This window comes from Stylophora pistillata, chromosome 13 (assembly GCF_964205215.1).
Source record: "Stylophora pistillata chromosome 13, jaStyPist1.2, whole genome shotgun sequence".
NCBI lineage: Eukaryota > Metazoa > Cnidaria > Anthozoa > Scleractinia > Pocilloporidae > Stylophora > Stylophora pistillata.
This window is the reverse complement of record NC_142531.1, coordinates 9,855,660-9,868,029: the sequence shown is the minus strand read 5'-3', so window position 1 is coordinate 9,868,029 and position 12,370 is coordinate 9,855,660. Positions and strand designations below refer to the sequence as shown.

General features: G+C 40.4%; 2 protein-coding genes and 1 non-coding gene across 5 annotated transcripts in view; 1 reads left to right on the top strand and 2 right to left on the bottom strand.

The window, feature by feature from the left end:
* The window catches only part of LOC111330155 (WASH complex subunit 5), a 22,843-nt gene extending 16,909 nt beyond the window's left edge, over positions 1 to 5,934 (top strand). The window contains exons 27-32 of one of the 2 annotated variants that reach the window (XM_022934965.2): positions 365 to 468; positions 870 to 999; positions 1,403 to 1,499; positions 3,909 to 4,068; positions 4,525 to 4,612; positions 4,976 to 5,934. In XM_022934965.2, coding sequence (XP_022790700.2) covers positions 365 to 468; positions 870 to 999; positions 1,403 to 1,499; positions 3,909 to 4,068; positions 4,525 to 4,612; positions 4,976 to 5,035 — 639 coding nt within the window. In that variant the 3' untranslated portion in view covers positions 5,036 to 5,934. Of the gene's footprint in view, positions 1 to 364; positions 469 to 869; positions 1,000 to 1,402; positions 1,500 to 1,886; positions 2,261 to 3,908; positions 4,069 to 4,524; positions 4,613 to 4,975 lie in introns of those variants that run through there. The other variant, XM_088742316.1, reaches the window with a different exon arrangement.
* LOC111330156 (monocarboxylate transporter 10) lies at positions 5,268 to 12,370 on the bottom strand. 2 transcript variants are annotated; one of them, XM_022934966.2, is made up of 5 exons: positions 12,110 to 12,370; positions 11,490 to 11,766; positions 9,483 to 10,063; positions 6,680 to 7,058; positions 5,268 to 6,280 (listed from the first exon to the last, which is right to left on the bottom strand). In XM_022934966.2, exons 2-5 carry the CDS (start codon positions 11,647 to 11,649, stop codon positions 6,093 to 6,095), a joined length of 1,308 nt encoding a protein of 435 aa, XP_022790701.1. In that variant the 5' UTR covers positions 11,650 to 11,766; positions 12,110 to 12,370; the 3' UTR covers positions 5,268 to 6,092. The 2 variants fall into 2 exon arrangements, with proteins under 2 accessions (XP_022790701.1, XP_022790702.1); XM_022934967.2 differs by lacking the exon at positions 12,110 to 12,370 and adding an exon at positions 11,953 to 12,053.
* On the bottom strand, positions 6,504 to 6,576 carry Trnar-acg (transfer RNA arginine (anticodon ACG)). Its single transcript has one exon. It is a non-coding gene; the product is annotated as a tRNA-Arg (tRNA).

Sequence of the window (12,370 nt, the reverse complement as noted above, 5' to 3'; positions counted from 1 at the left end):
TTCCCAGGATCTCTCATCTTTCCGCCTCCCAAGCTCCAGGGGGCGGAAAGATGAGAGACCCTGGGAACGAGGTTGATCCTCTCGATATTTCAGTCAATTTATTTCATTTAAGGTCAACGATGTATTTTAGTGCTCTGTGGCCAAAGAGAAGTTGGGTGTTTTCGGTGAAGAAAATGGAGTATCTCACCTTTACCGTCAGTTTTACCTCGTGAAGTGCATAGAGGGTATAAGAGTAATTTTCATCTGAGTGTGTTGTGTAATCCGATATCGCTTTGGTTTTGCGACATAGCGCTTTACGATTGGTTAAGAAAAAGTCGGTTTCGTCTGCTAGCTTACATCATCATCCACTTTTTTTATTTTTTAGGTCGGCCAAATGCAGCTCATAAGAAGACAAATCTCAAATGAGTTGAACTGTTCCTGCAAGTTTGACTCGAAAGTCCTACACAATGCTCTGGAAACTTTTAACAAGTATGACTAGTTTGGATTCTTACAAGCCATGCTTTTTTAAATCCATTTTACTACTGTACTGCATACAAAGGCTAAGTGATATGCAATGGTTCTCTTGACACTTGGTTTGTCATAAAGCACTACCCAATCTAATAAGTATTTCCTTATGCGATACTGGACCTTTTGAACGTTTCAGAGCATATTTTATTCGTTCTAGAGATTCTAAATTTGAGTGCTGATACGCAGTTACTCGTTTTAAGAAGTTTGCCATGGATCCTTACCAAGTCGAAAAGTAACTTCCTAATCGTATATTGAAGGCCTCGTACTTTTTTATCTCAGCGCTGGTATCAGATAGCTGCCCTCGAACATCTTGGTGTTGGCGTATAACTTATCTATGTCTTTAAAAAAATTATTATGTTCAGTGCACTGTTACGGGATGTCGAAGCTCATTACCAGGACCCCACTCGGCCATATCCCAAAGAAGAGAATCCTCTTATGTTTGAACTGACGTCATATCTTGAGTGGGCTGGTATTCATAACCCACTCACAAAGGTCAGTGTCTTACGAAAGGCTAATGCTCGAAACGCCAGCTTTAGGAACTCTTTATGGTGGCTAATTTACATTATCAGCTCAGTTGATAGAACCAAATTATCTTATTTTGATTTTTTAGTGAGGTTTGTGCAAATAATCAGTGAGATGTGTTCTTGTAAAAGTGAGCCGATGAATTGTATTTCCCCCCCTCCCCACCCTCTTGAACGAGATTGAACCGCATGTCTATCTCCAAGAAGCATTAAATTCGTGTAGTCTAGGTTAGGGATGCTCAGATTATGGTTTTGCCCTCACCCAAAAACAAACTGTCCCAGCGTTTTTGGCAGGAGTGTTTTTCGAACTTGGAGCCTTTGGATTTGTAAAGATCATCGAGAATTGTTGAGATTAATTACGTTCTTGTCAACAGATTTATATCACTACAAAGAAGTATCCATATTTTGCACTGCTGAATTTCCTGTGCGTGATTGCACAGATGCCAAAGCTGGTCTATGTCAAGAGCGTTGGTAAGACACTAGCCCTTTTGTTATCGTATTTACATAGTAGATAGTTAGGAATTCTAAAGAAAAACCAGCAGAACATAGACTCGAGTGCATTAACTTTGCGTCACCATCTCATCCAATTAGATTTAAGCTCCATTGCGAGGCCTGTTACATGCAAAAGTTTGGCTTTCATTGTTTCATGGTGGTATCTATCGTTTTCAATAGCCTTTAACTAATATTATTACACGACTCGGGAAGTCAGAGGGCCAATAACTAAAATCAACCAATCAAAATGCTCTATTGCCGGTCAATATTCTCTCAGTATTGGACCGGGCACTGTCCCGAATGGTCCCAAATGATACCGCACTTGTGTCCCTTTGAACTTCAGTCGTGTAATAAATCTCTTATTAGGGAGCTTAAGCAACCACGGCGAAAGGGACGACGACGACGTCAAGTAATCGCGGAGGGTCTGGAACGAGGACGTCGTTTTTAGCTGGAAAATGAAACTTAAGCAGTGAAGTTGCTCAGGGACGACGACGTCTGAAATCTTGTTTATTCTCGTTTCGTCAGTTTAAGAAATGACATCGTTCATAGACGTCCAACACCTTCTTCTTCTCAGTGATGGATCAAATTTCCACATGAATATCGAAAGTTCGAGAGTAGGTTATTCAATTCTTGAACATCAACAGTCCAAAGAATTATTAAGCTTTAGCTTTATGTACAAAAATTTACGCATCGCAAAAGTTAAGGATATTAAATTTTACGCAAGTTATTTGAGATTTAAATTCAGTTCTAAGTGTTGCTGATATAAACAAACCTATTTTGCACAAGATTTGTCTGATTTTCAACATGCTTTAGCCTGATATGTTCTACCTTTGATGCTCCTTCCTTTGGCGAGCAAACGACGTAAGTCTGTCAATTTAATCAATGCTAGCTAGCGATCGGCACAGATAGCAGTCGTAGCACTTCACCAAAGAATACTATTTTCTCCCGTGTGATTTTGTCGGAATAATTTTTATGGCTGTAAATCTATATCAAACATTTTGAAAATAGATTCGGAAAATCTGACAGGTATTCAAGCTCATGTTAACACACTGATCTGAAGAATTCTTTGTTGTTTAAAGCGTCTCGATTGAAGAACAAAAACACGCAAAATTTTTAAGTAGCAATAATCCGGCAGTTCCATACACAGCTTTTGACCGAACGCAGAGGTGTATTACACTGCCATTTAAAACTTTTCATTCAATAAAAATGATAAACAGGACTCTTTCATAAAATATACTCAAATAAGTTTAAACCTTACGTGGTCGCTTTCACCGCTTGACTTGACATCTGTTGTGCGGAGGAAGGAAAATGAGTCGAGTGGGTTTTCGAATTTTATTTGTTTAGAAAACTGAACAGGGTGGTTTAAATAAAACGAAGAAGCGAATACAAACTCCAACCGGCCATAGACAGTCTAAAAACTGACAATAAACCCGCACCTTTTGATGAGAAAAACTGCTTTGAAGTTCGGAAGTTCACGACGACGTGAAACAGGTCCTTCTCAAGTCGTCGACGACAAGACGACGACGGAATTCTTGGTTCGCGCTTGCGCAAGGACGTTCTTGCTACTTCCGGTCGTCGTCCTCCGTTCGTCGTCGTGGTTGCTTAAGCTCCCTATTAACCAAGCTTGCTCGGGACCGTACTGGAAGAATATCGGCCCTCGGTCTTTTTTGTACGAACCGAGCGCAGCGAGGTCCGTACTGTCAAGACCTCGAGCCGATATTCTCCCAGTACGGCCCTCGCCTTTGGTTAATAAGATATATATATCTGTACATTATCCAGCAAAGAGGTAATGAGAATACTTCAACCTATCAGGTAGAACTGCTCATCTTAATCTAACACCGAATTCTCGTAACTAATTTTCAAGAATTCTCTATTTTCCGTTTTGGAAGTGGCAGTCGAGCAGCGTACTGCGTGTATCGTATAACGTGCAGCGTGGGGCGTGCAGTATTCAGTGTGCAACCGCACAGTTATGTTCGTACTTGGGGGGGGGGGGGGGGGACTAATTACTTCCTTATGTAGTTTTATTTTCAACATCAAATCTAGTAGCAACAGCTTACCTTCCTTGGAAGTTCACTGTACGCCAAGAAGTCTTCAAGGAAAACTAACAGGTTTACAACTTCCGCTGGGATCTCTTGGCAGTCTCACACTAAATCAAACATGCAAAATACGAAATCATCTAGTACAACTGAGCAAGAATTCTCGTAACAAATTCTCGTAACTAATATTGAAGAAGACGTGTAAACAGTTAGAGGGAGAATTAACAATCAGATCGTGAGTGAAAGAATTAATAGGCTTTTGTGATAACTTAAGGTTAGCTCTTTGGAAAAGGAAATTCCGCAGTCTAATTATCCTTAGCTAATTCATTTCACTTGTTGTCTAATGCATCAGGTACAATGGTGGCCAGGCGACCGACCGATCAGATCGACAGCGCACCATTTGTGGTAGGAGTGATCACAGTTCTGAAGCAGTTCCACTCCGAGTACACAGAACAATTTTTATCGTGCTGTGGACAATATGTGAAGTCCCTTATCGAGGCTACGGCTGCAAAGTAAGTACACTTTTTTGGGGCATCTCAGAGGTGTGAATTGCTTAAGTGATGTCAAAGACTTACAATAGTAGTGTTAAAAGGGATTGAGCTCTTGAGTAACATTCGACCATGAAGTCAGATTGTCGGAGAAAGGTGCGTACAGATCCAGGAAATTTTGATTGAGGGAGGGGGTCTAAGCTTTGATTGAGAAGACACAGAAATTTTGTTACACTACAGCCTGTAAATGGACCACTGACAATATACCGCACCTACCGCTCCCCAACAACATTCAACGGATAACAACATAGGGTTAATGTTCGGTTAGGAGAGTGGTAAGTGTGCAGTTGCTCAGATACCGACATTGATCCCCTAGTGTATGACGGGGATACGAAATAATTATAGTCTGTGGAGTGAACTTCTTCTCTACGACTCGCTCAGTTGTACTAGATGATTTCGTATTTTGCATGTTTGATTTAGTGTGAGAAGCCAAGAGATCCCAGCGGAAGTTGTAAACCTGTTAGTTTTCCTTGAAGACTTCTTGGCGTACAGTGAACTTCCAAGGAAGGTAAGCAGTTGCTACTAGATTCGATGTTGAAAATATAACTACATAAGAAAGTAATTAGTCTCCCCCAAGTACGAACATAACTGTACGGTTGCACACTGAATACTGCACGCTCCACGCTGCACGTTATACGATACACGCTACACGCAGCACGCTGCACGACTGCCACTTCCAAAACGGAAAATCGACTTCCTCGTAGGCACCATGTCTGGTCTAATTTCCGAATTATGGTAATTTTCTTCTTTCCCTCGTGATAAATGTCTGTTGGAACTTACACTTAACTTGTTTGTAATGAGATGCACATCTGTCTTTCCTTCACTACTGTATTACTGATTTTTTTATTCTCAAACTCCTTCTGTGGTTCAGGTTGTGGAAGCTCACATTCCCAGCTACATTTTTGACCAATTCCGAGTTCATCTCACGTAACAGTGTAGCCCGGACATTTGTTCGTGCACCCTTGGGCTGACCTCAGAAACGAGTACGACATAATTCCTGGACAAGGCTCTCTTCATTGTAGATATGGAATTCTTAACTTGGTGTTCAATTAGAAACGTGGTGAAATTCTACAGACAGACCAAAGTATTTTTTCCAAGAGATTTATCACTACTTTTAACTGTGAGGATTTTTTGTGATTCAAGCCGTTGAAATAACTGTACAATAAGATAAACAATTTGTATAATTCTGTATAAGTGATTTCAGTAAATGTAAGTGTATCACGTAACTTAAAGCATCGTAATACAGTAATTTTTTTTAAGAAACAAAAGTTAGCTATGCGTTGAATTAAAATCTCTGTTAATTCTACAAACGGACCAAAATTATTTTTCCCAAGAGATTTATCACAACCGTTTAACAGATGGAAAAATTATCAATTTTTGGTAATTCAAGTTGTTGAAAAATTGTTCAATAAGAACAAAAATCAAAGGGCGTAGCCAGGATTTTTTAAAGGGGGGTCACACTGTGTCAGACAGAGGGTCCTCACAAGTTTGCGCCACCTGAATATTGTATTTTTTTGCATAAAAAAGGCTTACAAAGGGTATCACGGGCACCGCAAGACACCCCCCCCCCTCCCACCTAGCTACGCCCTTGAAAATTCGAATAGAAGTTTGACTTAGTAGCTGTGAAGCTGATTAAAGTAGTTATCGAAAGAAGAACAATAGAGTTTGATTTCCGACCATTTTGCATTGAAAGAAATAAACTATCTGTGTGGTACATACCAAAACGATTATACACCTCCACTTCGGTGAATAATTGTTAATTATTACTGTTATTCTGGTTTAATTTCAGCAAGTGAATATTGAAAATATAGTCAAATATTTGTCCTCAGACTTCTTGTGCAAATGCCATCTTTTCCATGGGGTGAAATTGCAACGAAAGCCCGCGGATACCTTTATTCGGCAGTTTTTGATCGCCAAAATTTTCCAGAACTCCAAGGAGTCCGGGCTCTTAAGAATCACAACCTACTTCTTGCCTGGAACTACTGCATTCAGAGCACCGTCTCCCTTTCGTAAACAAGGAATTCAAAAGATTCGTTACCAGATTCAAGATTCTCCTCACTCGAGTCTTTCCCTCCTATTAACTCTCTAAGAAACATGAGAGTTGAGCCAAGCACGAAGATCCCTCCAGCTGTCAGAAATGCTGGGCCATACCTTCCCACTGAGTCCGCGATGAAGCCTGGGAAATCAAACAAATGTGAGAAGCTTCGTAACTCAGTGGGGACGGGTTGCATTTTACTAAAGGATGACTTGTAGTAGAGAAGCTAGATAAGGTTAAATAAACCAAAAATATTCTAGTTAAAAGTGCAGCAATGCTCCTCTGGCAAACATAACTACGCCCTACATGTGATATAACGCTTTTGAAATGATGAAAGATAAAGTTTACTAAATCAAAAGAACAGCGACCCCGCCAGGATTCGAACCTGGAATCCCCTGATTCGTAGTCAGATGCCTTATCCGTTGGGCCACGGGGCCTTTCTAAAGACTGCAGGGCTTTTCCTAGGACCATAAGATCCTGCAGTGGTTGAATGATGGAGACTCGACTAATAATTATTCTTATCAGCTAAGTACTACTTACCAATAATGACTGGTCCAATACACGATGTAAATCCGACGCTAAAGGCAATATAGCCCCAGGCTTCCTCTGTTCTTTTTAGACCAACACATTCCAGTACCAAAAGCGGCATTAAGCCGTAACGGCCACCATCCATAAAACCAAATAGCATTGAAAACGCTACCATAGCGCTGTACGACCTTGCTAAGGGTAACAGAAGCAAGCAAATACCAAAACATGTCGTTGTTAACTGGTAGAGTTCAAAGATGTCGAAAAACTTAAATTCAAACTTGCTAAGATTACAAAAGAAGTGGTTGCTGAAGAACGAGGCACTTGCCATATAGGTGTAAAGGAGGCTCGCTCGCTCCATTGAAATATTCAGTTCACTTTCGCAAAATTTCACCTATGTCGCGGAGAAAGACAAAAGTATAATCCCATTTTAGCTTTCAGTAAAATAATATGCACTTATTGACCGAGTGGGAGGGCCGGACTTCGCTCGGTCCGTACGTCATGAACGAGAGCCAAGTATTTTCCCGTCCTGCCCGACCTAAATCAGTCAGTTAAACATTTTATCGTGCGACCTCTGACTAAGTTTTGAACAATCTTAAAAGTTTGTTTAACTTAAATAGGACACAATAAACTGACGCGCGCGAGAAAACCACAAAAAAAGATTCTAAAAGAAAAACATTTCCTTTACTACAAGAAACTGGCAATTCATCGAAAAACGTGACTTACTTTCTCCTTTTTGTTTACTGCTGTCACTCGTACTTTGCAACAACAACAAACAGTGTCGCTGTACAAGTGCACCAGGGCCGCGCGGCTCACGTTAACCTGTTCGGCCCCACACACGTCAGCTTTCACTATGGTTTTCTATGGGATTGCGCGAGCGGGGCCGGACGGGTCTATCCATTGAGCTAACCGCCTCTCGGTTAGCTCAATGGATAGAGCGCCGGACTGTTGAGCGGAAGGTCGAGGGTTCGAGCCCCGGCCGGACCAACACTCAAGGTCTTAAAATTACTGAGGAGAATGTGCTACCTTTCTATAATAGCAGGAAATAGATAGACATTTAAGTCTTCTCGGATAAGGACGAATAAACGGTAGGTCCCATCTCCTACAGGGTTGGGGTAGGAGACATTAATTTCCCACGCACGAGATTACTGTGGGGTGGATGTCCTCCTCTGGGGTGGGATGGGTGGGTACTAGGGCCCGCAGTAATTGGCGCAAGCTGTCGCGGGGTCCCTGCCTGTCGGCGAAGCTAATGAAATTAAAATTATGATAAAATCAATTAATCTGTTGGCCCTGACAGTGCAGAATTATTTTAGCTGTTTAAATGCTGATTGGGTCAAGATGATCCTTTCAAATGAATCATTTTCCCTTGAAGTAACTGATGCAACTACCTAGCAATTTTAATGACTAGATTATGAGATAAAGATTTCTAACACAACAAATATATGAAATACATATATCCGAACTGCGGTTATGAAACGTATATGTGCACGATCCTCGCAGTAAAGCACTATTTAAGCAATAGTGAAAATCAGACCCGAAAAAATTCAGGCCTGTACGGAATTCGAACCACTGACCTCTGCGATACTAGTGCAGCGCTCTACCAATTGAGCTAACAAGCCAACTGGAAGCAGGCCATCAAATTAATTCGACATAAACCCGTAAGATGATAAATCAATCACAACGAATATATGAAATACATAAATCTGAAAAAAAAAATAACGATTTCTACCGCATGGTAGTTGATGAGGGCGAGCCATGAATTGTACATGCATTATGATTTATATTAGCTGTTTAAATTTAAGATGTAATGATAGATGTAAGTTAAATCATAAAGCAAAAATTCCGTAGAAGGGACGGACGACGTGCATCATGTGAAGGTTGTTTGAAGTTCTCCCCTAGGGGGAGCGGGGTTGGTGTAGTGGTGAGAGCGCTCGCCTTCCACCAGTGTGTCCCGGGTTCAGTTCTCGGACCCGACGTCATATGTGGATTGAGTTTGTTGTTTCTCTACTGTGCTCCGAGAGGTTTTTCCCCGGGTACTCCGGTTTTCCCCTCTCCTCAAAAACCGTCATTATTTGAATTTATTTAGTTTAAGTTTATTTGTTGCTCGGAGATATTAGCACTTGCGTGCTACCTTGAAATTCGAGGATAAATAAAGTTGTTATTATTATTATTATCATTATTATATTGCGTATATGAGAACGATCCTTCGCAGTAAAGCACTATTTGAGCAATAGTGAAAATCAGACCTGAAAAAAATTTTCAGGCCTGTACGGGATTCGAACCACTGACCTCTGCGATACTAGTGCAGCGCTCTACCAATTGAGCTAACAAGCCAACTGGGAGCAGGCCATCAAATTAATTCGATATAAACCCGTAGATGATAAATCAAACAACAACAAACATATGAAACATATTTTTTTTTTTTTTTTTTTTTTTCAGGTCTGATTTTCACTATTGCTCAAATAGTGCTTTACTGCGAAGGATCGTTCTCATATACGTCTCATAACCGCAGTTCACACATATGTTTCATATGTTTGTTGTTATTATTATATTGGTTCGTGATCATGATCTATGGGAGGACAGACGCCTCTATGGATGACGTCACCATTACAGTAATAGAGCATAGAAGACGTAAAAATGTCATAAAACGTTTTTTCTTCTTGCCACATCTTTACGTAATATGCGTTCTGCTACTGAACAGATGCAGTCGGTAACAGAATTTATTTGTTAGATAGACAGTGGGTGGCCTGGCCAATCAGATTACAGAAATTGTGATAGAACACAATTAGATTTACACATAAGTGGTTTAAATCCTTACCATATAAATCCCAGGAATGAAAGCAGAAAAGAATACAAGGCTGATAGATGTAAGGTAAATCATAAAGCAAAAATTCCGTAGAAGGGACGGACGACGTGTATCATGTGAAGGTTGTTTGAGGTTCTCTTCGTCTTGCCTCGCAATTTCTTCTGTATCATTAGAACGCGAGATGTAAGTGCAGGCCAGAGGGACCGTAGAAAGGAACAAAAAAGCCCATCCTCTCAATGCGTTTTGAAGTCCATATTTGGAAAGAAGTGCTTCCGTGATCTGCGTTATGACGAACATGCCTACACTTAAAGTCGAGGCTAATATACCGACCACCACAAATCGCCACCTTACAAAATGCCGCAGAACGACTAAAGTTGCCGAATAGTGAGACATGGCGCTTCCCAGTCCCGATGTTATCGAAAAGAAGACGAAGAACAGCCAAAAATCTTTGATAAACGAGCACGCAAAGAAGCTTGTTGACAACAGAAGGGCTCCACTCAAGGCAGTGAGTCGGAAGCCGAGCCGGCCAGTGAAGTGCGTTACCACTGGCGCAAATATGTAGGAAAGACTTATATATAGTGAGCCTGTCCATGCTGTTGGAGAAAAAATATTCATATGTTGTTTTTTTTTTAACACTTATTCTTAAATAGATCATGACTTTCATACTGTTCTGTTTTTTCCCCAACAAAATTGTATAAAACTACGCTCAATAATTCCTTAAAGATATTGAGATCATTTTTCCAACGGTAACGGTTACAATAGCAACAATATAACCTCTTAAAACACCCTTAATTTTAGCATATTTTGGAGATAACTCAAAAACGAGCAGCGAGGCAGACAAACCAGAACTATACGCTATCACGCTCGCTCTCTCTCTCTCTCTCTTTGAGTCCGCCATTTTTCTGGATATTATAGTAGCAGGTCTCAAAATAGTAACGACATTGGATTACCGAAAACACGAAACCACGCCAACCTGAGAGTGGAGCTAAACCGGCGGCTAATTCGCTAAACCGCTCCAGAACAACTGAAAATAGTACCTACAGGACGTTTTGAGCAGATCTAGTTAATGCGTCTATATGGAAATTTTGGAGCAACGCGATCAGCAAGATTTAAGCTCTTACTCAGACCATACGTGAAAATTGTGATTTACGATTTTTTTTTCGTCGGACAAATACATTTATCCGTCAGCAAATGAGCAAAGCATTTCACTTTCATCATTTAAAATATAATACTCTGTTTCTACATTAAAAACGACAGAGAAATCCTTGAAAATTTTTTATTTACTAAGTTATAAGTTAGTTTAGCGAATCCGGCTCACAAAGTAAGGGCCCACCTAAAATCGCGCTACAGAAATCAGCCAATGCACTAATTACTTGACGTCAGGCCATCAGGGACTCGTGTAAGTTCAGCAAATTTGTTTATGTGCAGCTACACGACACCAATCGAAAATGAAAAATATATCAAACACAAACAGCGCCCGATCTAGTCCACGGTTTTAGTCTTGATTAAATAGGATGAAGCTAGTGATAATTAATTTGCTGTGCACTAGGAGTCTTCCAGCGTTTTGTATATATTTAAATCCTACAAGACATTTTTACACGGGTACAAAAGCGATAAATGAAAACAAAAACTTCCTAAAACTTTCACTAAGATTTTGGCAGCGGATATTATTATTTGTGCATAGATTTGTAGATCTACGAGAATCAGTGATTATGAATTGTATCGACTCCGTTAATTTTACACCATTTCGTCAACCATGTGAACCTACCAAGAGGAGAATCCGAGACGGGTTCGATTTCAACCTTCGATGCTCTAACCACTCGGCTGTAGAGAATTAGCCGACTTGACGTAGCCATGTACTCGCGTTAGCATATTATTAGATCAGTAAAGTCGAAAGTATAGTGAGAGTAAATAGAAAAAGAGACAGGTTGGGTGTTGAGTAAAGAAAGATCTTTCGAAATCCGGCGACTGCGCTCAAAATTTATAACACAAAGAGTATTGAAATAACATTTTGCTTACCTGTTGTCACATTATTTTGGCCAAAGTGTGTCATCAAATAAGGCATCAATAAACCAAAACTAGAAAAACTTCCATTAATGATAGTTAAAGTCACAGAAGCAGCCATGCAGACAACCCAGGACCATGCGCTATCGGGCTTTATTTTAGAGTCTGCCATCATATAGTGATGAAAAAATCTTGTCACCGGCAGCTTCACGATACTCTAACTCTACTCTACTCTACTCCTTTGCTTGCCCACGGGCACACCACTTTTTTTTAAGTTTGTTGACAGGACAGACTAACGAAATGTAAAGAAATTAAGACGGTTAGGAATAAAGCAAATCATAAAAAAAATTGCGGGTCTTAATTTAAAAATCTCAATGGAATGAAATGTCATTGCACCGATCGAAGCGGTTTTTTCGGCCGTTGACCGAAACATAGACAGAATCACTCTCTCCCATGGGAATTGAAGAGGACACCCTACCGCAAAACCGTAGACAGTATCGAAAAACACCCCATCACTGCAGGAAAACGAAAAACAAAACACCAACGACACTAGCACAAAACTAACACCAACACCACAAAACCTGTTACAGTCATGCATTATTTACACGCACACTACTGAGAACATCAAAACGTACCACTACATATTTGCTTTGATTATGGATGAAGTCGATCTGTTGCTACGGATCGCCAAGGTCTTAAGATGTCCATGCGAAGATATTCGTATAAAATTCGCAACACTTCCACTACACTTTTCGCAACAATTCTCGTCAGCATGTCCTGCAAAAAATACACAAAGTTCAAACACGAACGAAAAGGGTTGCGATAGCCGAAAATTTTGTGCGTGACTATGCTATGCTATTCTCGTCGCATTCCTGATCCGTCACAAGGAGGTTCAT

Coding starts and splice junctions, on each gene's coding strand:
- LOC111330156 (XM_022934966.2), bottom strand. CDS start 11,649: ATGATGGCAGACTCTAAAATAAAGCCCGATAGCGCATGGTCCTGGGTT. Junction 10,064..11,489: donor CCAAAATAATGTGACAACAG/GTAAGCAAAATG, acceptor TTTCTCCAACAG/CATGGACAGGCTCACTATAT. Junction 7,059..9,482: donor TCATTCCTGGGATTTATATG/GTAAGGATTTAA, acceptor TCCGCGACATAG/GTGAAATTTTGCGAAAGTGA.